Below are 25,894 nucleotides of genomic sequence, written 5' to 3' on the forward strand. Positions count from 1 at the left end.
GGAGCTTCTTAAAGAGACAGAGGCCTTATTACAAGGCAACAAACTGCAATGTAATGTCATGTATGATATATACACAATTTTTATAACAACTGAAGGTAACATAATTACTTGATTAATAATTCACATAATTCTAGGGGTGTAGCGATACAATAAGCTCACGATGCGATACAATATACGATATTCTGATCACCATACGATATGTATTACAATATTTGCCAAACAATACAATTTGATACAATTCGATGTGCGTTTATGATTTTCTGAAAGATTTTAGAAGGACAGAGTGATTTTAGTGACATTTTGTGTACCATAGACTTGAATTTAATTACCTGAAAACTGATTAAAAGCACCAACTACACAATACCTGACTCTGATTGGACAAAGTCCTACAGTTTACAGCTGGACAAAATGAATCAAAGATGCAGTGAGAAAATTAGTTTCTGTCATTTAATTCATATGGATTTGCCATAAAACTCTAAGTTTCCACAGTGATCTAGGAGCTGAGTGGGGAGATCATCAGCCTCTGTAGACTCTCAATATGCAAATGATTGCACTTAAGTTATTCTTTTGGACATACTGTGGCTGCATTTTGGAGTTAAAAAAAAAAGTCTTTTGGACTATAGGGAAAAGGCTTTTCTATGTTGGCTCCCGGAGTTAGCCGTGGCTGTAAGCTGTTTACTACTAGCTGCTGGGGGAGTGGCTCTGCCTCACCCCGAAGTGATCGACTCCTTGCAGCTGCGCAGCGCCGCCATTCCCTTGCTTGGATCTCCGAGTAGCTGCCTCTCAGACTGCCAGGATCTCATCGTACTCTCAGTCTCTGATACTCTTTGTCAGTTGATAATAAGAACTATCGATCCGCCATAGCAATCCTCACTGCGCCCAGGCTGGGCTGCGGCTCTCCCCTTTTTTACGTTTGGAAGCTCATTCCCTTTCACATACTGTAACTGGAAAAGCCGCTTTTCTCATTTCTCTGACATTTGGAAAAATATGGTTTACTTATTTTAGCATAACTCCGGTTTTACTTTGCCTCTTAACACAATTTAAAAACTGCTGTGTAGTTTATAATGTGCACTTTAAGCACAAGTTGAAAGTGAGACTGGGGAGGCGGAGTCTTGCTGCTACGGCGTCACAAACCAGACGTGTTAAAAAGACGGTATAAGCTTATGAACCCCTATGGTTTAACGTATCGATACTCGCGGATGAAAAATTGATGCCTTCCGAGGGTGGAAAAAAATCGATAAATATTGTAGAATTGATATAATTATACACTCCTACATAATTTCGACTGTTTAAGCCTGCTTTTCATTTCAGTCTACATTGAGATGTTTAAAGACTCTTTTACAGAGAGTCTTTAAAAGTTCTAAGTTCTAAAAAGTTAGAACTTTTTTTTCTAACTTACTGACTTAAACTTGTTTTTTTGAACGTACAATACAAGGGCAAACCTCCCCCACGCCCCCACTATCCTATCAACCTGTCAGGCTACTTCCTCTGCTTAGGCAACATTTAGCACAAATCTAAGAAGTGTTTGTACTAAGCAGCTTGAGCAGAAAGCTATTTTCCTCCTTGCGTGTAAAGTAGAGGAACATCAGTGTTTAACATCAGGAAGAGACCTGGGTAAATCCGGTTCATCTGACAGCTAACTAGAAGCACTGACAGTATCATTACCACCAGCGCGGGGCGGACGCCGACACTGACAACGCGCCGGCTCGAGAGGGAAAAAGAGAGAAAGTGGAAGCCAAGAGAAGCGAGCAGCAGAAGGAAAGTAAAGGTTTGGGGAAGGTTAGAAATGTGTTTGAAAAGCTGTCTGTCTTTGAAAACTATATTTGGAGGAGTAAAAAAAAAAGAAAAAGAAAACAATTCACAGAAATCCACCCGTACACTTGGGCGGCAGATTCAAAGGAACGGCCCGGGATTGCGTGTGTATGTGTGCCGGGTGGTGGTCTGCACAGCCAGCTGTCAGCGCCGCAGGGACACCACGCTAATAAGGACTCATGGGACCTCGGCTCCATCACAGGCAGGAACCACTGACTGCACTCCCTGGCCCATAAAGGGCCATCGCTTCAAACCAGCCCATCTCATGTTTCCAGCTCAGGTGGGAAAATCTGGATCAGGTCCAGATTTCCAGCAGAAAACCTTTTACCAAAATGCATCCCCACACAAATACTTGTAATCTCTTCCTTTCACAAACACCTCGCCAATAAAGAAAGAGGAGGGGGCCATGCTCTGGAAAAGGCAAGAGGATTTCCCAAAGTAGGGAAGAGCAAGGTAAGGACAAAAATGAAGCGATTGTAAACAATCGTATTTGTGGAGGACCAGAAGAAAAAAAGAGGAATGAGGATCAGTTGGTCACTTACCACCTGCATGGCTGAACTTCGAGGCGGGTGTGGCTCAATGAGCAGCTGAGAAGGAGTCTGTCCAAAACTCCTGATCTGAGACTCCACGGCCTGAGGAAGCAGAAGCAGAGTAGACACGCAATTACCATGAAAATGTTTCTGTAAGATCATATCCATTTCTCTTTGATTATAATGTCTTAGATGTTCTTAAAGTCTGATCTCTATATCTATAATAGATCACAACTGTTTGAAAAATACAAATACGAAATTAGTCCTGTGTGATTGCTGCAGATTCTCAGATTACTGTTTTAACACACAGATTGACAGATTGCAGTGAGAAACAGAAACATACATGTGTTTAAGGGCATGAACTACGGAAGAGGATTAGGACCATTGGGAAAAAGGATTCCGACTTTTTTCCCTCAGAATTCTCAATTCTGACTTTAATCTCAAAATTAAAGAATTGAGATTAATTGAGACTGAGTAAAGTAAGACGTCAGAATTCTAGGTAAAACAAAAGCCAGAATTTTGAGATTAACATCTGAATTCTGAGGAAGAAAAGGCAGAATTTGTGTTGTTGTTTTTTTTATTATTTATTTTTTATCAGTAGCCCTAGTCTTCTTCCATACATGAACACACTTTACATATAAACATCTATCTTTTACTGTCTTCTGTTCACACGTTTACACACAACGACTCATTTGTCCCGCAGTTGGACTGAGAGGACAGGAGGAGGGCCGGCTGCCTAGCCTCCTTGGTTAGGTGGTGTTAATGAAGAGGTATAGGACCATAAATGTCAGAGCAGACGCCGGCCCAGCAGCCTCTGGACATCATCACGGCGCTCACTGTCAGGCCAGCCGGCAGCAGCTACGGACGCACAGACCTTCACTGAAAGCCTCGTAATTCTCCATGCAGTCGATTCAGAACCAACATAAACATCTGCTATCTGTACACTCTTTTCATGTTTAGGTATTTTACCTAATGAATGCTACATTTTTTACATGTTAAAATAATGCCACAATGGAGAAAAACAAAGGCCAATTTCATGATGAGTGGACAAAGAGAAGGACCGTTGAGACAAACCTGAGGAGGCGTCGAGTATCTGGTGCAATTAACAGATCAGTTAGTTTTAATAATCCATGCTTGCTCATATTACTACTGCCCACATTATTTTTGACTAATTTTAGATATATTTTAGAACCAAACAGTCTTCAGTTCAGCTAATGAGAACATTAAATGTGTGTATTCAATAGAAAACAGTCCGGGCCCACAGACTTATCTGTTCAGGTGTGTTTCTGTCGTGGTTCTAATTAACTGTGCATAATCAGCAGTTCTGTTTCTTTCCCAAATAAAGCTCTAAAAGTAGTTGTTGCCATTATCTTTGTATGCCCCTTTTCTTTTCAAATGGAAGTATTCTTGGCTCAATAGTTCTATTACTTGGTGCTGGCGCTGCCATTAATGCAATTTTATAAAGTGCAGCTTTTATTTCTCAAAGAAGAAACATAACACAAGAGAACAACAGGAAACCACTGGACTAGAGATTTGCTTTGCTGCAGTTCAAGCTTTCTTTCTGGCATGTGACCAATTTACTCCAACCTGTCGATTCCAAATTTGAGCTTTTTATAAACTACAAGGACAAATAAAAAGTAGTCTTGAAGTTTCTTTGGTAAACACAGTGACGGTCTAACGGTAAGTGAAGGAATTACAAGATTTCTCCATTAATGCATCAGAGGGAGGTTTGGTAAACCTTATTTGATTAATACTACATTATGATGTATTAATGCATTTATAAATAATATAATAATATGAATAATTTGGTGGGAGTTATTAGTGTTGATGGGGGTGGGCGGATTATTATCATTATTTTTAATGTATATATAATTGACCTGGTTGTCACCAATCTGGCCAATCAAGTGAACGTTGGCCGATTTCCTGACAAGTTCCTCTAAACGCTGCAGAGCTTGTCTGTAAAAAGAAAACGAAGCTAGAAATGCACCAAGAAACAAGAATGTTAAAACAAAACAAAACAAAAAAGTTCTTTATAAGACAAGAACGGGCCTGAAGAAAATGACCAAGACAGAATTATGACAGCCTGGTCAACGTGTTGTTGCCGTGCTCTGTGACTGGCTGTGTGGGAGTGACGGCGTGCGTGTGTGTGTGTGTGTGTAGGCTGAGAAGGTCTGAGTCTAACTTGGCGCGGCCTGGAAATGAGCTCATGGTTCAGGCCTCTGTACGGCATTTCCATGAGAAAAAGGTCAGGATACGAGTCTCTTCATACCTATTGTCTGAAACTAACCAGAGAAGCACAGGGAGGGATTTTAACACTGAGATATTAAAGTTTCATCACATTATTAAGGGTTGAGAACCGAATCCCAGAAGGTCTACGCTGATTATTTCCTCTGTAAACGTGGAATCAGGGTATGAAACTAGGGAGTTCAGACAGCATGACAGCAAACCAGAAGTTTGGAACAGAATTATAGTTTGTGAAAGTTTGGACTTAACAAGACCAAGCCAGTGTTTCAGTTCATGACACCTGAAACTGGATGAAATTATCTTTGTGGTTGTTACTAAAACCCATGGGCAAAAATGTTTAAAAAAAATGAAATAACTGAATTTAGTTCTTAAGTTTTTAAATAAATTCTTCTATTTTGCAGAGTTTTACATCATTTTGTCATTTCACTCTTTAGAGCGTAATACTGGGAGTCCAATAATCACGTACTGCCTGGGTAATCAGAAGGGCCAGCCTGTTGATGGTTTCTTTACTGTAGTTGTAAACAGTATTACCTCATTTAGAATGAATTTTTGAAACCAGAATTAAGGATGCAAACAATTAATTGACTTATGATAGTTGATTAATGGTTTATCAGATTAAAATTAGTTCAATCTGATTAAATACTATGATCTGCTTGGAGCTTTTTTCACCGTTGTTATTCAGAAGAGCGCGCCGCTGGTCATAGTTAACCAGAGCCAGTTGATACAGAAATAGAGATGGCGGGGCCATACAAGAAAGAGAAACAATTCTAACAATGTCCGGAATTCAAAATGTACTTTATCCGGTTCTGTTTAGAAATATGAACACACAACAAACTCCTTAAGTTATCAACTTAACACTCATTCAGTCGAATCAACTTCTCATTCAAAAATGACTGATATGCTACAAAGATGAAACGCAGAGGGCATTATGGTGAACAATCGTAACATGATGGAAAAAGACATGACGGTAATGAACATGGTTAATTTGGAGGGTGGAGGTGCTGTGGTGGCGCAGGGGTACAGCACCACCCACATATGGAGGCCTTAGTCCTCGACATATCTGTCACAGGTTCGGGTCTTGGCCTGATGACCTTTACCGCAAGTCTTCCCTTTCTGGCATTACCCACTTTCCTGTCTATAAATCTGACTACAATTTCTTTCCAAACCATGTCATCACTATACAAAATGCAAAAATATACATATATTTTTTTGTATTTAAATGCACATTATTTAAGACCATAATTGACCAACCATGTCAGATCCTCAATGAGATGCTTCCGTGATTTAATTTTCAACTCGCACCCAATAATTAAAAAGCGGCAAATAGAAAGTCCACAATGATTTACCCAGAACACCTCAGTGGTTAATTTCCTCTAAGTGTCATGACCGAGTCCCCGAATATTTTCCATCTCATCCACATCAACTCTTGAAGAGTCAGTGCATCATTCAAGGTCAAGGCAGCATTCTCCTCTGACAGCTGAGTGAAGCACCTTGCTTAAGCTAATGTGTGGAAAAACTCCTCAAAGGCTCCTGACTTATCTTCATTAGGTGCAGATCGGACATTTACGAGGCTGTATAGCGGAGGAACGGCGCTGAGTGTAGGTCAGGATGTCCTATCCCTATATGCCAATGCAATGCTCAGGTGATTATATGGGCCGCCATCTACAAGGCCAATCTCTTTTGGAAGCGCTGGGCCGCATCTGATGAGGGTTTTCTGAATTCTATACATTTAAATGACCGAGTCGCCCTCAGCTTAGTCCCGGCCTGTCCTTTGATTTATTCAGCCAACTTGACAAGATGGATTTCCATGCAAAACATCTTAGCGGTTATGTAAATCGGCCTGACGTGATCTCAAAACAGATTTAAAACAAATCAAATCACCAGCTGTCTGTTCAGCAGCGTCAGATGGGGATGTCCAATCTGAAAATCAAAGAACATCAGCCAAAAGACACAAAGCAAGAGATTTTAAAGGGGTAGAGTTATGTAAAATCAACTTTTTGAGCTTGACATTGTGTTATGATGTTTTTCGTAACATGTTATGATGTTATTCCCTCATTTAAAAAAAAATACTGGAGTGTTGTTTTGATTCTTTCTTGCATGTTTGAGAAAACCTTTAATCTCTCATGGTAAACATTCAGTTTTGCAAAACGTCTGGACGGACCTAGCTCCGCCTTTGAGACAAAGCTCCTCCTCATAGCTGCGGTTTCCAAGCTACCTAGCTTCCACCTCACAGAGCATCCCACACTCACGCAGTCCCTTCAGACTAGCCAGAAACAATTAGCAAACACCTGGTGGAACTGCGCATCTGCTAAGCTCATTATACAAACTACTTCTCAATAGAGGGCGCAGTTTCAGAAAGAGCAGGATTCCTTAAAGAAACGGAGTTCCCATTTCAAGGTGTTAAATTACAAAGTAAAATTTATTTTAAATCATTTTTACAACAACTGAAGTTAACAGTTTCTTGACTGTGGCATAAAATGGTACTATGTGCCTGAAAAACCCATAGTCCTGCCCCTGTAAGGAATGTGACCGACTTTGAAAACGTGTTGACGCAGGTTCACTCGCAAGTCTTTTCTGCTGAATTACACAAATGCTGTACGATTCTAACAGGGATCTGTGTTTTGTCCATGCCGTGAGAGGTTGCTGGATTTTTCCATAATCGCATGTGAAAGAGGGGAAGCCCTGTAGGACGATGCAAAGGCAAATCAGGCCGAGTTTCCCCCCCCTTTACACCGAGAGGCAACGCAGATGTGCATGTAACCCCACCACAAGAACACACACCAATGTGTGCACATGGTTTCTCCCTGCGCTGAGTGGCGGAGGCAAGACAGGAAGTAATCACGCGGTTGAAAAACAAGGCACCGGTATCCAGAGCAGTCACTAATCTGTGCTGAGCTATTCCACACTTTCTCCCCCAGACACACACACACACACACAATGCATGTATAAACACTCGATTGTGGTCATTTATGCTGATGAGCACGCATAAATATACAGATGTATAAACATGCCAATACAAAATGTACACAGACACACCCATATGCACCAACGGAACTATGTGGAACACACACACAACACTCCAAGTGCGTGTGGATATGAGAGAGATGTGGGAGAGAGCAAAGCAAAAGGTACAACCCGTCTAACCCATTGTAGTAGAAAACATGCACACAGATCTGTGCCCACTCCTCCACTTCCCCCCACCGACTCTGAACCGCCCCAGGGCCCGTCGCAGCTCAGTCCAGAGCTCAGGCTGAAACAGTTGTCACTCAGTAATGACAGACTCTGGGGACCCTTTCAGGCCTAAAATCCCTCAAACTCCCTCCCCAGCGCTCTGATGTGACGAAGGCCAGGCTGGAGACTCTGTTTCCACCTTTCTGCGCAGACGGGCCGCGTTTCCTTCCGCAAAAAACACGGCCGACGGGGGAGCCTCGGATTAGCTCACAAGAGCAACACCGCCTCGGTTTATCTAACTAATTAAAGCGCTCAGACCGAGGGTGTTTTCACAGATGAAAGACGGCAGACTGGAGTCGCAGCGTCAAACGGCGGAGGTAGAGAAAACAACAAGCTTCTGTTTGTCTCTAGGGAACGGCACAAACTTTAAAGTTTTATTGATATTCCACACTAATGAAGCAGCGATTCAATGCTGGCTTCTGTTTGTTGTTGTTTTTGTTTTTTTTATACTGAAACCATTAAACAATTTTATGGTTTCAATCGACCATAAAATTGCACAAACTAGAATTATAAAAATTTTAAAAAATCTCGTTTTCAAAAATAACACATTTTCCAGAACTGCAATGAAAACACCTTTTTTCCCTGCATCTAACGACTTATCGCGTGAACAAACTTATTCACGTGCGATTTTAATTGCATTTCTAATTTAATAGAAACGCTGCAATTGCGAAATTAAACTTTTTCAACACGGGTGGAATATCAACAAAGCTTTGCGCAGATTTGTAACATCCCTGATGTTTTAAATGGGTAATAAAAGCTTCATTCAAAAGGATTTTCTTTTGTAATGATTAACGAAACACAGACTAAAAACACACCCAAACTGCGGCTAATTAGAAACAATTTGTAAGCATGTGAATCTAAAGTGTGCATTCTGACACAGAGAGCTACGGTGGGAGGAATGCTGTTTCTAATACAAGTGAAATCATGTGTTCCTGCCTCTGCCGGTTCTGTGTACATTGGTAGAATAATCAATACCTTTGTCTTTGGAACAGCTTGGAAGAAATAGTGCAGTACCACGGATCCAATTTTCTGGTGTGTGTGCGTGGGTGTTTGTGTGTGTAAAGGCCATAGCACATCTGGATGGGAATTAGGGCGAATGAGGTGATAAATCAAGGATGTGCCCCTTGTGCCCGTGATGCTCCAGTCAGTGAGTCATGAAGGGCGGCTGTACAGTGGAGGCCACTTGACGTACACTGAACTAATCTCCATTTAAACTTGGATGCTGGGACACATCTAATTTATGACTAAATTAATCTTGTTTTCATCGTTTTCTTCCGTGATTTTCTGTTGACGATATAAAAACACTTGCAACGCAGGCCGGGGCGATAATGGAATTGGAATTTTGTCACAATATTTCCTGGTACTACTGTGACAATAGTATCGACGGTGTTTAAAAAAGATGTTTATTGCTTATTTTTTTTAGGTAAATAGTTTTGCAGGATGGTGACTACATGTGACAACACAAATACTGGTCTTGAAAAATCTTCTCATCTGAAAGAGGTTTCTTCTTAAAACAGTGATTTATGTCACTAACCTGCACACAGTCACTGCATCTAATCCTAGTTTTGAATTTTACTGATGCTTACCGATGCTCTGGTGGAACCAAAAGGGAAGACAATGGCAAACATTCCTTAGTTTTTCTTATTTAACATCTATAACTAAAATGTATCATGACAACGATAAATCAACTTTCTTTTTCATTATAAACGATACGATAAATACCACGGTTTAAAAAGGTTAATGTCCGTTCGATGAAATGCTACGCTAGCTTAGTGAAAATAATCTGCAAAGAAGCAAGTAAATGTTTGTAATGCACATTTTGTGTTAATGTGGTATTTTTGCTTACCGTTATCTTACCATAGTATTTCAGAAACTCAGCCTTGTTCCTAGCCTTACAATTTTATTGTTATTGAACAATAAAATGTTCAATAAAATTTGAACATTTTATTGTTGATGTTCCAAACTATTGATGCACCAATATGGAAATGTGGGCCAATATTGATGAGTGAGGTCAGTCTTGCTGTTTTGGCTTATAACTTCTACTAACGCCATGTTTGTTAGTAGGTTGTTTTTTTTTTGTTTGTTTTGTTTTTTTTATCTTGTAACCAGGTTGCTATGTATTGCAAATTTTTTGCCCAGGTCCCTCTTGAAAATGAGATCTAGATCTCAACGGGGTTTACCTGATTAAATAAAGGATTAATACCAAATAAAAAAAATAAATAAATAAAATTTGTGAGGATCCACAGCCCATCTGAAGTCTGTATTTTCATTTGCACATTAATATCACACACCAATGTGCTTTTGTATGCTCAAAACTTGATGTACGTTTATTTAATTATTTATCCTAGTTTGATGTATTCATTGGAATTGACTTTGAAGTTTCGTTTTGTCTAACGTGCTGCAGCCTTGTCCCTTGTTCCAACACATAAATTTCTCCCACGGGAGACAAACAAATGATCTTGTCTTATCTTATAATTTATGTTTATCTCAAACATCAGGACAATAACATTAACTCCCAAAGTTTCCTCTTGCATTGTTTCACACAGAACTCACAGTGTTGCAGATTTCACTGTACACCAGCAACTATGTTTCAAAGCCACAAAAAAACTGTCTCACCCTACAGCCGAGATTTTTTCCCTCTAATTTGTCAACAATAAAAATAGAGTATACCCCTCCCCCCTCTCGGCGTCTGGCTGATGTGAGCCAGGTCAATTGGCCTTGCTGCTGGCGGGCCGCCTCTCGCAGCAGATCGGTGAAGTTGTCAGGCCCGTGTTTGGCTGTGGGCGCGCTGGCTGTGTTTTTCTTCTCAGCGCCGTGTCTTGTGTGGTTGCTTTTGGGCAGCGCCCGGCGTAGCTCGTGTGTGTGTGCGTGTGTGTGTGTGTGTATGTGCCATGGTTCAAAGTGGTGGGAATGAATAATGAATGAAAGCAGAGGAGGAAGCTTTAAGGCGTTAAAGTGGAACACTTGGTGGAGAGCTTTCAAAAAGGTATTACACGAGGGAAAGGCTTTGCTCGGCAAAACCTGCCTGTAGATTGTTAGCTTAGCTCTCCCGAGCCACTCCACAGACAATTTAGCTTTGCTAATGGGATAAAAAAAAACACCAAACTGAAATAAGGCTTGCTTTTGTAATGTAGTCAGATTAAACATCAATCTGAGAGGGCCCCGGTGTACTTACAGTAATAGAGTATTTTTCTGCCTTACTCAGCAGGATATGAAAGAGGATGTAAAGCAGCAGGCTCACCTCTCTGAGCATGGGGTCGTTAATGGAGCTCAGGTTGACCGCGCCTTCATATGTCAGATAGTAGAAAACATTGAGGGCCCTGGCAGCTTCGGGTCCCTGCTGCTTGTAGCCGAAAATCAGGTCAATCCACTGGTGGAGCTGGCAGGACACGAACTCGCTCTCCAGAGCCTGCGACAGAAACAGAAGAAAAAGGGCTAGAAAGTTCTGTAAATATCAACATATGAATGCTATTAAAAAAAAGAAATTCGTTGACCTACAGAAATGCTGCTTCCCAAACCCATTTCTCATCCTATAACTGAGCAACGACCATCAGTAGCTGCGTGTCCGTTAAGCGTAAAACCGTACAAATTGAAATGACAAAAATAAAGCCGTTTTCCAGAAAACTCACGTTTTTCAATAAAATGTTTTTTAACGCTAGAATTTCAGCCGCATCGAAATTGATGTATTTTGCAAAACTGCAATGGAAACTGTTGTTTTTTTGTGCATCAAATCATGTGATCAACAACTGGATGTTACTACTGGCGGAAACGTCAAAGACAACGACAGGAAGTGGTTGGAGGATGATGGTCTGTTTTCGCACTGCAAAAACATAAAATATAAGCAAGTATTTTTGGTTTAGTTTCTAGTGCAAATATCTCAGTACACTTGAAATGAGACACAATGAATGTACAAGTAACTTTTCAGCGAGATATAGGGTGTTAGTTTAAGTAAAAACAATTCTTAATTTTGATGATAAACTACAAGTTCCACTGGCAGATTATTTCAGTAGTAACATGAAAAAATGTCTTGTAAGTGAAATAATCTGCCAATTCACATCAAAAACCCTGTGCCAGGGCATGCCGTGGTGGCGGAGGGGTTAGCGCGACCCACATTCAGGCAAAATGTAGCCTCGACGCGGCTGTCGCGGGTTCGACTCCGGGACCCGACGACGTTTACCGCATGTCTTCCCCCCTCTCCTTTCCCCTTTCCTGTCAGCCTACTTTGAAAAAAGGGACACTAGAGCCCACAAAAAGACCCCTTGCGGGGCGATAAAAAAAACAAAAAAAACCCTGTGCCAGAGTTAGCCATAACGGTTCGTTTTCATCAGTAGTCTCTCAAGGTGCAATGAAAATAAATACAATACAAAAAAAGAGAATAAAAATTATAAATAGAAAGCATTTTTTATCTAAAAATCAGCATATCAAGATACAAGTTTAAAAAGAATAAAAAGCCATTTTGCACAAATGTTCATCACAATGCAAGCAATGCCTAAAAAAACAGAATAAAAAGAAGACCACATGATCTGTCCCTTTTGATTATCTAGGAGCCATGCTTTTAGCTTAGAAGTTAAGTAGTTGCGTGTCATTCCAGCGTATGGAATCCATAGCTCTTCTGTAAAATGGCCGACTATAATTTCCCCAAAATGCCGCACCAACGTATGCAGGGCTGAACGCCTGAATAAGAGGCCGACTTGTCCTCTGATTGGTTGATAGGTGATGAGTCATAGCACCAATATGAATATATTTGATGCAACTGTTTACATCCATCGCTGATATGACTCCTAACCACTTAAGTTTATTCACATGTGATTTTAATGACATTTATTTAATAAAAACATCACTATTGCGGAAATTGTGTTCTTTCGACATTAGTGGAATGCAGACTAACATTTGCCCACATCTGTAGCAGCTACTGATGCCCTTCAGAAAAGCATATTCCTCAGAGAGTGCAGCACATCCCGCTAATTGTTCCTGTGATAGAATCTGAAGATGATTTTTATAACGAGCAAAACGCACGACGTACCCACATCTGATCATAAGGGAACATCAAAACTCTAGTAGCTCATTAGGGAATCGTTTAGGCTCCGTCTTTGTTCTACGGGAGCTGACAGCGGCACGCCGTTGCTCGTCTGCAGACGTCTCAGTGCCGCCATTACGCTGAGATACAGGCCGTTTTCCCTCCTCATTAGCCGGCAAAGGAGGGGGAAAAACATTTATGGTTTCCCCATAAAAACAGGCGATTGTGTTAATTTGTGTAAAGCTGTCGGCTCACAAAAGCCCTCTAAACACGACCAAATTAGAATGAGGCAGCCCTTGATTGTCATTGCTGCCTTGTGTCACATTAATTTGTGACAAAACATTAGCCTGGGCTGCACTTAAACGGCAATTTATATCATTTCAATTTTTACCGCAGATACCAGTGCATCCTTCACTTAAATGCGACTTTCTGACAGGCCATTTTGCATCTAATTTTTCCCCACTCGCTTAATTACAACTTCTAGTCGGCGAGCAGAGCCAGAGAGCGAAGGGGGAGCTGTGTGCAGCTCAGGTACGATGATGAGGTTTCATTGTAGGATGAGCGCCGACTTCATCTTTAGCTGTCTCACACGCAGTCTCTGGTGAGAGGCTCAGTGAGGGAAATGCTTGGAGGAAAAAGGAATAAAATCTTCATTTTGAAAAGGGAACAAAAAGCAAAGTGAAATACAGACAAATTCCAGGTTCAGTGAAGAGAAACAGGCATTCCAGAAGACAGAAAAATCCCTTCAGTACATTTGACTCGACTTATAATACAGAATGATATGCCTGCAGAATACAGTCATTAGTTTTTTAGTTAGGTCAAAGCTTCAAAATGTATTTAAAGGTGCAGTATTAGGTAAAATAAACTTTTTGGAGTTTTACGTCATGCTGTAATGTTATTATTTCATCAAAAACATACCAAGAGTGTTGCTTTGATTCTTTCATGCATGTTTGAGAAATCCTTTTAATCTCCAATAGCAACCATGTGTAAAATACCTTGGTGGCCTTCAACCATGCTAGGTCTTAAAGTCACCCTAAAAGCTTCCACCCAAAGCGGCCCTCAGCTGCCACTCCCCCACTCAGCTCCTTCGGACTAGCCAGCAGCAATTAGCAAACACCTGGTGGGACTGCTGAGCTCATTATAGGAGCTGCTTCTCAGTGAAACGCTGGTGAAATGTCAAAGGGTTAATAGAGGAGCCATGTTGTGATGACTTCCTGAAGGCAGAGTTTCAGAAAGAGCAGGACTTTTTAAAGAAACAGAGGCCCAATTTTGAGGCGTTAAATTACAAAGTCAAATTTCTGTTAAATAATATTTGATACATACAACATTTTTATAACAACTGAAGTTCAAATAGTCACTTGATTGTGCTATAAAATGGCACTATGTGCCTAGAAGATCCATAATATTGCCCCTTTAATAAACCGCTTACACTGTAGAGCTGCAGTGTAAGCAAACAGATTGTGGACCTGATCATCGCACAGTCCTATCAGGTCCAAATCTGTGGTCCTGATTAATAAACATTTCTTTTCCTCACTAAGGAAAAGACATTCAGAATTGGTAAAGCACATTTAATTGGTTGGCTTCTTGGTACAGACTCCATTATTGCATAAACCATATCCTATATGGTTTGGGTTGGCACCATGCCAGAAGCTTTATGTCAATCTGCTTTGTAAAAAAACACGCAAAAAAACAAACTGTTTTTACAAGTCTTTCTTGTAAATGATATCTTGGATCTCAAGGACACGAGCTGCTTACATAACTAAAAATAGAGTTATGTTTGGGATCTCTGTTCTGAAGTTGGTCACACCTCTGGGTTCCAACCACTAACTTGTTGATTTAATGGGAAGTTATGGGACTTCAATACAGTTTTCCTGGTGGTTTTGCCCTCTAAGTTCCTTGACTCTTAAGTGGACAGCTGGATCAGATGTAAAGAATTAAGAGTTACTGTAGCTCTTTGGTTCAGACCAAGGTAGATCAGGTGTCTGGTTAGGGGGTGGAGGTTATGCTGATTTCCAGAATTGATAAACCAATTTCACAATAAATTCAAACTCTCATTCCTACGTTTTGATGTATGACCATTTTGCTTTCAAAAAAGTCTTTTTAAAATCACAAAGTTAATTTCTTATCAATGCCCGAGATTAGTATATGTAAACTTCTGACTACTACTGAAGAGATGTAGTTTTAATATTATTTAAAGCCACAGTGTTTGTATTTTCTAGGCACATAGTGCCATTTTATACCACAATCAAGTCACTATGTTACCTTCATTTGTTATAAAACGCTGTATTTATAACGTTGTTTCTTTTATACAAAAGAAATTTGACATCACAATTTAACTCGTGTGTCTCTTTAAGAAGCTCCTACTCTTTCCGACACTCCGCCTTCAGCACATCTTCACAATGTTTCTTCAATATGCCCATGTAGCAACTCGCATAAAGAGCTCAGCAGAATTCAATTCCAACAGGTGTTTGCTAGTTGCTGCTGCCGATTTGATTTTGATGAGGGAATAACATTATAATATGATAAAAAACTCAAAAATGCTAATTTTAGATAATATTACTGCCCCCCTTTAATACAGGTTCACAAGGATATACCATAAACTGAGAAAAAAAACAGTTTTTTCTTTTAGGAGAGTTTACTTTATATTTTGTGTTAGACAACTCTGAATATCCCTTTTATTTCAACCTTTAACAGCAGACAGAATATGGTACAGTTAGATGTAAGACAGATCAGGTCATTATGCTCTAAAAGCCACCTTTGACAGACCCTACACCCCGTTTCTAAAACTAAACCTGGGACTGATGGGTATTTAATGTGTCGATCAAAATGAAACAAAATGCAGCCGTAATAGGTTCACCTCATGCGTAACATCGATAGAGGGCAAAATGGCGAAAAAAATTGGCGAAATTGACCTTAAGTTGGAACTATGATGCATTTGTTCAGTGTGCCAACATCTGGCTGACAAAAGGCTCAGCAGTGCTCTGATTTTAGTTGTTGTATAAATGCAACTTCAGTGGAATATGGTTAATCTCAGAATAACTGCCTCTAGAAACACTGCACTGCACTTTGATCTCATTACTTCAAAGCTTTCTACTTAACAATACAAAAAAGAACAGCGCTATCATCTGACTCAGATTGATCTATAGCATTGATTTTCCTTACATAATGCAGGAACATTAATATTCATAAGTTCATAAGTAGTAGTATTCATAAGTTCTAGTATTAATTAGTTTTAATATTTTTAATGGGTTGAACTCAGACAAAAAGCAGCCACTCCGGTGATCTTTCCAGTAAACGCCGGCTCTGTGGCTCAAGGTGCCGTGTTTTACTTCAGACTGAAGAAAAACACCATAACTCTCTTTAACACTATAAACAGATATGAGTAAGAGTCGGGAACACCCACAACAGAGTTTTGGTATTTCTACTGAGTACCAGAGGAATTGGCTCATTTAAAGTTAAAAAACTAATAATAATTTATTCAGCTACAATAATTTTACTTCGCCATGGGAACACAAATAATGGCTTTGTAATCCTTTGATCAGTGGTAAGAAGTTTAAGAAGAAAAGTTCCATCTCTGAAAAGAATGACTTTTTCAGGCAGATTGCAGCATAGAAAATTTGAAAAGATCAGGATTAAAAATGGAAAAAATTAAAAATTGTGGTAAGTTTGGTCAGAACTTGGGTCACTCTCTGTACTAGTTGTGATATAATTTGAGAAATGTACATGTTAAGTGTACAGCACCGATATAATTTTTTATTTTATTTTATTGTTTCTTTTTTGTGTCATTTGTTTATGTTTAGTTAGGTTAAGGAAAGCTTTAAAAAAAAACACACACATTTTAATTTTTTAAACCAAATTTTTTGTAAAAAAACCCAAAATTAAATATATATATATATATATATATACACATACACATAAAGCCTATTATAAAGCTTAAATGTATATTATTTTTATATAATACATATAGAAAATAACCTAAAAAAAAATTCCAATTAAAATATCTAATAGATATTAACTATTAATTAACTATTACCGTAACTATGGGTTTCGTTGGCATATGTGTGGATTATTTATGTAATAAATGCAAGATTGTGCGGCTGGTTAAGAGGGAATTTCGCCAAGTTTATCCTTCCACCCAGAAATCAGTGAACAGAGAAGTCATGACAAGAGTTTAATTTCCATTAAATCAGCAAAATTGGCAGCAGTGTAATTTACTGAATCTGGATTTAATCGTTTTGTTAAAAAATTTTTAAAAACCCCACACATTATTATTCCTGTAGTTTCTCAGTGAGGCCTTGTGGATACGCGACACAGCCGAAGACATGATGGAGAAAATAACGATGTATCTAACAGGATTCATTTGATGAAGAAGCCAGTTAATAGTTGAGGTCCAGAAGTAAGGGATGTTTCTGTTGCCCGTTAGGTAAACGGCAGAGCAGCAGCTGTGGAAACGTTTGGTCATGCGGCGCCACAATGTGGAAACATCTGAGCAGAAGTCGTGGGCCCACGGTAGATTCCTGAGGTGGCGGCCAAAAGCAGAACCGGGCCGGATTATTGATGTGCCAATTAGCAGCTGATGTGTGTGTCTTCTCCTCCCACAAGGGACTGACTGATAATTAATGAATAATTTAGCATGGCTTTATGTAAATGCTAGCAGGGGGTCAAAGTCACTGGGAAACCTCGGCTCTATTGTTACGCGTTTGACAAACTGCATCTTTAAAACGTGAGGGTGTTCATTTTAACGTTGCTTTGATTTCCAATTACAATCAAAACGCAGCGCGATCTCTGAAGTGGAGATTTATACAATTATATCGCTCCTCAGTCAAACTGCAGTTATGGAGATCTAAATCTACTCATTTCAGATTATTTCTATGGTGTCAATTCACAACAAAGGTCATTAAAAGCACTTTACTAACAATTTCACCTCAATCACACAGTCAGTCCAGTTAAACCGAGCGTAAGTATTAAAGCTGCACTATTTAACAATTATACAATACATTTTTCTTTTTACATTTGATGAAACTGTCACTATGTCAGGATAGAATAATATGAGACAAGTAGCTTGTGAAAAAAATCTAGCTGCTCCAAATTCTCAGTGCTAACTAACAACAACCAATCAGAGCCAGGACTTAGCGCTGTCAATCACACTCTGTGGCGCTACTCAATAGCCCCTAACCCCTTCCCCACTCTCAGCTACGCTGCAGCTAGCATAGCATGTTGTGAATGCTAAGCCTAGTTAGCATAGCCACCGATGGCAGAGGATAAACGGTTTTCCTGTCACGTTATGTTGTTCCTCCGCCATTGGCACATTGAGCAGCCAGCAAATGAGGCTGATCGACAGCTCTAAGCCCCTCCTCCTGACTCTGATTGGTTGGTTTTGGTGCATTTCTTCAGACGGCCGAAATAGGTCAGGTGGAGGAGATTGATTTTTTTCCACAGATTATCTCATAAAATACCGTCATGACATGGTGACAGCTTTAATATGTAAAAAACATTTTTTATAAAAGTTACATACTGCAGGTTCATTATTCAAATTAGTAGAGAATGTTTTATGTCTTTTTAAATGACGTGTTAGTTTTGCCTACATATGCCAGTGTGTAGGCTGCGCTGTGAGGCGACTGCCAATGGAAGTGCGTTAAATGAACAAGCTTCCTCTGGTTGCAAGTCTCAGGTTACTCTCATTCTTCCTTTTCGTACACATCTGTGACTTTGGAGTGGACCTTAAGTCTCTAATGAAAACTAAACAGACTCAAAGTTTGAGTCTGTCTTTCAATGTGTTTCACTTCAGAGGGACTGAAAGTCTAAAATACACCAACCCCATTTAGAGGGTACAACCCAGCAGACACCAAGTGACCACAATTACCCAGCTGGACATTACAGTGTCCCGAAAGTCTGTCTAATCTTACATCAAAATTCTCCTTTTAAAATGTATTTGTATTTGCAGATAATGGATGTATTTGGATAGGATTCTTTTTAAAATACTAAATAATCTCTGTGGAAACAATGTTCTCTGTTTCCAGGCCTGTCGACTGAAGCCTGGTGGACGTAGCTGTGGTTTGTGGTGGGCTTTATGACCTGGATTGTGCCGGATTTCGCTTCGGTCTTAACGAGGTGACGGTAAACGCTTTCCTCCGTCCCTCACTGGTCCTAAAAAACCTTTTTAAGGACTTATAGAGAGCTGTCTATAAGGACGTTAAAATGCCACGTTACAAATCAATCCTTCCGTTTGCACGTCGAAAATAATGCAAGCGTTCACGAGAGGCCGAACAACGTGTGTCACAAGCGGTGCGGGGGTGCAGCTGGCCCTATATAAATCTGCTAAATATTGTGGTTTCTGGGGGGGGGGGTATGTTGGTGAAGTTTCTTAAAGTTAGAACAGAGGGCTTCTTTCCTCAAGTGGTGAAAAGTTGGTTCCGCATGAGGTTGGCGACCTCTCTTCTCGAAGGGCTGATTTAGCTTAAGCTACATGAGAAAACGATTGTCATTTTGAAGTCGCCAAAGAACGACTGCATACAGCAAAAAGAGTGAGAGGGCAACAGATGACGTAAGGAACAAGATCTATGCGGCTACTAGACCATTTCCTTTATTCTCACATTCATACGCACACACACACACACGCCCCCACACACACACGTGTGGTGATTCAGCCTCACCCCCCCTTCCAACCCGGCTAATTAGACAGGTGACAACTGTGAGTGCTCTGGCTGAGGCCTGACTGGCAAGTGGAACCTGAAACTCCAGCACTAATCCTCTCCTCCCATCTTTCCCTTAAACCACTCACTGACTTAAAGAGCAACAGTATCCTTTTTGTGTCGAGCGTACAAGCTGAATGAGCGGGGACCTGAAGATTATCCTACTGAAAACAAACATAAGCTTTGATAGATTTGGTCCAATTTGCAGCACAAGAACTGGTTAAGGAATAAATTACCAGCTCGCAGGAGAGGTGCAGTTGTTCTCTCACTCAGTATTTACTTTTTTACGGAATTAAGTTTATGAATAGAGATGCCAATCCGATATTAATATCTGTATTGGTCCTGATATTGAAAATAATTCTACATCGGGTATCGATGACAATGTGCCCGATCCATAATCGCAATTTCTGAACACCATGAAATGTTTGTTGTAGTTTATATGTATTGTTTTTGTCAATTTCAGTTCATTTATTTTACATTGGCTATTGTACTCCTAATTGCACTGAGTAAACAAATTAAAATTGTGTTTTTACATGTTTGACCAAGTCTGTGAAGCTGTTGCTGTATTTAAGTTATCAAATAAATTTGTAATTTAGTATATTCATGTCTCTGTGTAAAAAATAAAAAACAGAAACGTTTTAAGTTAACTCAGCGCTGCCTTTCTGAATGCGATCGGTATCGGCCGATATTAAACCTCAGATCTGCGTCGCTGTGAGGAGTGAAACAAGTGGATTGGTGCATCCCTATTTATGAAGCACGACAAACAGTAACAGTAAAAAGCTCAATGTTTAAAAAGTACATTTCAAATGCTCATTCACACACACACACACACATCGCTTTTGGAAAACTGCGTTTTCAGTCATCTCCATTTTTATCTTGGTTACTGCTAACAGGCACCAGAAAGAGGAAACCCATCTATCCTCCTGCATGTTGAGAGACCGATTAAGGTATCCAACATGTCACCACTTTGATAAGATGATGGCATAACCCACATCAACAACGTGTCTGAAGGAAGAAATATTTGGATAGCTGTTGAGAGAAGTATACTTATCTGAATTGGTTTGAGTTTGCTAGTTGGCTCAATACCTGAGCAAAGAGATTATTGGGATTAATGACTCCACCGATCAACTTTTCATGTCGACTTGCTGCTTGTTGATGTGATTTCATGCACTTCTATCAATTTTATTCAGAAATGCTACTTCCCAATGTCAAACATTATCACAACGTTCACTGGTCAGCTAGTCAGTAAGTTAAATGATTGGTTGCACCCATATCGCAAGACATGGATGGACGGTTGGGTCAACGGTCAACTGGCTAGTGGGGTGGTCAAATAGTTAGTTTGGATTTTTAAAAATTATTTTATAGTAAAGCAGGTAGTTTTGGTCTTTGGTTATGTGCTCTGTTGGTTGGTCTTTACCTTTATTCCAAAGTCAGTTGGATGGTTTTGTTAGCTGTGCCATTATCAAAAAAGTGGCCGATGGGTTGACTGGGTTCTTATCACAGAGCTGGTTGGTTGGTTGGTTCATTTTCATTATTATTCACTGTTGCAGGGATTGAGTCTGTCATTGGGCAAGTGTTGAGGTAAATCTTGGAAAGGTTAAGAGACAACACAACAGACCAAAGATGCTCACCCCTTTGGTCTGTAAGGCATCCATAATCAATAAGTGTTTGAAAGCCAGAGGGACCAGTCAAAACCGAGAAAGTCCAAAATAAGCTTGACGAACACGAGCTACAGTCAAATAGACAAAACTCATAACAACAACATTTTTCTTCAGTTCATTTCAAACAGACAGACGATTTCAATGATCACATTTTAAAGGACTCGAGTGCAACAGTTCAACGGTGAGTCAGGAAGACAAACTGTTGGGCAGAACGAGCGCGAAAACACAGCAAAGCTGCAAAAGAGCATTTAAGTTGATTTTGGCTGAAGTGAAATGAGAGCGCGGGGGAGTGCAGGAAAAAAAAAAGGACAACATTAGTCTTTGAGTATTTCAGTAACTGTAGATCATCCCATTTCTCAGGCTCTCATTAGCCTCCTCCATTACATCACTGAACAGGGAGGCTTCCAGAGATGAGAGGGAGGAAAAGAAGAAGGGGGGGACAGCTCGTAAAACACTGAGCACACAGTAAACATGTCTGGCCTTATGCATGACAATACCCCTACAGTGAGCGCTGTCTGACATTAGCCAGATCCCCCCCACCCCCAAAACCCCTCCACGCCCCACATGGTAGTTCCCATCTTACAACAAAGCTTTTAGCGGAGACACCAAGGGAATACATTAGTGCTAGCCCAACATGGTTAACCAAATTTTGGTAGAGGGAGCAGCACTGGGCTAGACGACGATAAAAAATGCTCAGTCAGTCATTCACAAGTGCACCAGCACCGGCGGTGGTTTACCTCAGCCCCCACATGAGCTTCTGTGAGGGTTACTGTGAGAATAAGACGTGGAGGCTTGTGGGAACCATCTTCTGAAGGTCCCAGCAGCTCAGCAGCTTGTTGGGATGACAGATGAATATAAACAGTCCCAATTTCTGACTGGGTGAAGCTGAAGGCCTCAACAGAAGAGTGGCTGCAAGTGAATTTTTGTCTTCTGAGTCGCCGTGACTACACTTCCCACATTTTGTTAAACATGAAATGAGTAGGAAAAACCTGGAGGGAGCTTGTACATTTCTAAACACTTGTACAATGGTTGTCGATAGTGAGCGAATTCAAGTGGAAAGAATCCTGTTGATTTTTTGACAGATTATAGTTTAGAAATTACAACAGGGTTTCCCGCAGTGTACTTCACTTGCGCCCCCATCAGGCTAAACATTGTTTGTTGTTTTTATTATGTTTTTTTTATATACACACCAGTAACAGTGATATTAAAGACAGGTTAAAGAGTCTCTTTGGTGAAACAGTTGGAAGCACAATGGCAACATAGTACAGTCAGTATGTGAACACAGACTGAGGTCAGGTGTTTTTTTTTTTCACTCTGTATCTACTGTCCTGATTTTAATTGCATTCTTTTTATGTTCGCTTTTTGTAAAGACTTTATAGTACAAACTACAACGTATTTTCTCACGCAACAATTGTACTTTGATAAACTGGGTTCACTCTTCCAAAATAATCACTGTAGAACAGCAGGAAAGCAAGTTACGAATATCTGATTTATTCTCCATTCTGGCTCTTCCACTGAAAAGACACCATGGTGAACAAAGACATTGATGTGGATATAAATAAAACACAAATTTCCCAATCAGCACCAGCAACTGAGTTAATGGTGAGCAGGACTGCGAGGTGCGATGTGGTCATATATAGAGGAATGTAAAAGGAGCTGACAGTCCCCAGAAAAATGTAGTTATTTAGTGGAGGAGGGATCAAGTTCTTAACCTCTCTCCTGACCTCCTGGTAAAGGCAACAAGCAGCTCCTGATCTCTGTGGCATGCGGCCTCAAGACCCCAGCGTCTCCTCATTGATGTGTGGGGGTGTGCGCATGATAGGCCTGGAAAAAGGGAGTGTGCCTTTCACTCGCAAACATTTGAGTACAATGTAGGAGCTTCAATCTAGTGTCGGGTCAGGCTTATCGTAGAGTGCTGAGGTGCTTTGTCTGCAGAGAAATTTGTCTAAAACCCAAACCTGTGGTGGTGAAACGGAGCCGCTCTGTTGCCACGCAACACACTTCCTGCTAAACATCGCTGATGAACTATGACACCTTGACCAGTGGAGCGCCACATCCCAGGCTGCAGTTTGATAGAACGTTTATACCTTCTCCTATATTTTCTTTATTACCCACCATGCAAGTCTCCTCACAATAACAAAAACAAGCTGCCGTTTTGCACAGCAGCTCGATCCTTTACCGAGAGAGGCTTTTAATGGCCTCTCCAGATTGAGCCCTAATTAGCTGTTAATCATTTAGGGCTCATAACCAGAGTGGAAACAGCCGGCATGTGTGTGTTTGTAAGCAGGCGTGCAGCGGCGTGTGTTTGCGCCTTCATTCCTGCTGTCTACCCTTGTGTTGTGAAGCCATTAGGACCAGAAGTGCTAAAGAGAGCCAAACAGCCCATTAACTCCTTCACTCTTCCTCTCTTCCCCTTCGCCATGCTCATCTCTCTCACAACAGTACCACAGTTGCCAGCTGACACCCTCTAATGTCAGCTATCTGTCATGACCACAGACCTGTCCACCCACACACCCCTGCCTACGCTCGTCCCCCAGCGTGGTTTGTGTGTATGGTCCGTGCTGTTATACGGCTGCAACTCTTCTGCTGGTGAAATTACCACACTGAGACTTAATGCTTCGAAGCGCGTTAGCATTATGTGGGGGATATGGACAGGTAAGATGAAGTCTATAGACTCAACACAACTCTGAATCTTCTAGTTGATTATAGTTCTGATCACCTCAACCTGCCTGATGGTCTCTGCTGCACGTTTTATCTCAGACAGGGACTACTTTGGTTCCCTTACAAATTTGAGAAAACTAATGAAGATGCTCATCAAGGTTGGAGACTGAATAATACTGGAAAGTTATTTGGGAGAAAGAAGGATCACATACCAACGATGACCCCCTCTAACAAATAACCAACTAGACTGGCAATGGATACCATCTCAGAGGTTGAGGCCATAATTAGTCACCTCCTCTACACTAATGAATCAAGCTGTATGCTACAGTTCAACATATGCACTTTGAATGTACAGTAGATGCTTCACATTTTTGCTCTACACCCAGTGTTTCGCACGTCAGGATTGTCTGGTTTACATTCAAAGTCTGTGTGGAGGCACGTCAGACGCGTCACAATCGCTCTCGCCGTTGTTCTCTGCTGCCAACCTATCTGCCGTGTGCATTGGAAATGCTCAAAATGCTTCAAATCGCGCTGCGACGGGCCCCTGGTGTGCCTCCACATGGAGTTTGAATGTAAATCAGATGAGCCTGATGCGTGAAATGCGTGTGGTGTGAACGCACCATAAGAGTGACCAAGACAATGACTCAGGAATATCAGAATCTCAATCAGGCTGGAGAAATGTGGCTGGATGGTGCCACTGGATGGTGGATTACATTCCCTCAGTGTGAATGTAATCCACACTGAGGGAATTGAACTCACAAAAGGAAGAATAGCAAATACTAAGCACAGCTGTAAGTATCTTGCAATACCACAGACAGCGGCAACAAGGAAAGCAGCAACAGCCACATACTTGTAATGAGAAAGACGAGTTTGGAGAAGTCAGCTCAATAGCAAGAAGAAGGTCTGGGCAATCAACATCTATAAATTGACAAAATCAGATATTCTCCTGGGGCAAAGGAGGAAATTCATACCACTGAATGGGTGAGACTGGACGAGATGAGTTTTTCTGAAGCAAATTTGTTACTTTTGTATTTGCAAATACTTCACACCATTTTATTTAAACATGGTATTATGATTAACTGCAAGCCAGATTTTATGGTACCCCCTCGGCCACTTGCCGCCACATGCGCTGTGTGCCAAGTGCCTGGGCAGAATGGCGGTGCTGGGTACAGAAACAAACCCAAACAACGTGTGCTCAGTACGAACTGAGTCGCAGAGGGAATCACCTCCCAAGGTGCTGGAGAATGACTGAGCTGATTTCCTAGGGGACTTCCAGATACAAACATACAAATTGGTAATGGTCAACCACCTGGACAATATGATCCCAATAAGCAGCCGTTGTGACTGATGTGGTCTTCCCAAATTATGGAAAAATAAGGAAAAGTGAATAAAAGAAACTGGAGAAATACCAAGAGCTCAATGAAGAGCTAGAAAGAGACTGGCAGGTGAAGGCAGCTGTGTCACCCGTGGTCATCTGAGCACCTGGGACAATGGCTCCGATTGGCTCCCACAAATACCTGGAAAAACATCTGACCTCTCCGTCCAGAAGAGAGCAATCCTGGAACAGCTAAGCTACTGCAAAAGACTCTCAAACATATTCCTGTTTCCACTTCCTTAACTTGTTGCTGTGACACCCAAATTTCCCCACTGTGGCACAACAAATTAAAGAACATGCATTTCTACAGCTGAACCTCTCCAACTTCAAAGACATGGGTAAATGATATTTTTGCTCCAGAACGCTTCCAACACAACAACAAGCTTCCCATGGCCCAGAGCGGACTGACAGCCAGAACCCAAGTGTGTGATTAATGAGAGCGGCATGGTCATATCAGTGGGCTGGCGAACAGACCCCCCCGTCAGACTACACAGGTCACAGAACACACCCAGCCTCATCAGCACTCATTACTACCGTGAATTCATATCACACCCAAAGCTGCGAATGCTACAATCCAAGAACTCAAACAGAAGAGGAAAACATAGCCACAAATCCAAAACTAAAACTTTGCGATTCAACATAGGTGATTTATTTAATTACTTTATTCAACA

The 25,894-nt window shown here is 40.8% G+C and overlaps 1 protein-coding gene across 6 annotated transcripts in view; it reads right to left on the reverse strand.

Annotated features, from left to right (window-relative positions):
* lrba (LPS-responsive vesicle trafficking, beach and anchor containing) overlaps nt 1–25,894 on the reverse strand; it is a 240,332-nt gene that overhangs the window by 28,451 nt on the left and 185,987 nt on the right. For all 6 annotated transcript variants that reach the window (XM_032563843.1, XM_032563844.1, XM_032563842.1 and 3 more), the window contains 2 exons: nt 11,059–11,226; nt 2,355–2,444 (listed from right to left, as the gene is read on the reverse strand). In XM_032563843.1, coding sequence (XP_032419734.1) covers nt 2,355–2,444; nt 11,059–11,226 — 258 coding nt within the window. The remainder of the gene's footprint in view (nt 1–2,354; nt 2,445–11,058; nt 11,227–25,894) is intronic.

Source organism: Xiphophorus hellerii, chromosome 5 (assembly GCF_003331165.1).
Source record: "Xiphophorus hellerii strain 12219 chromosome 5, Xiphophorus_hellerii-4.1, whole genome shotgun sequence".
In the NCBI taxonomy this organism is placed as follows: domain Eukaryota; kingdom Metazoa; phylum Chordata; class Actinopteri; order Cyprinodontiformes; family Poeciliidae; genus Xiphophorus; species Xiphophorus hellerii.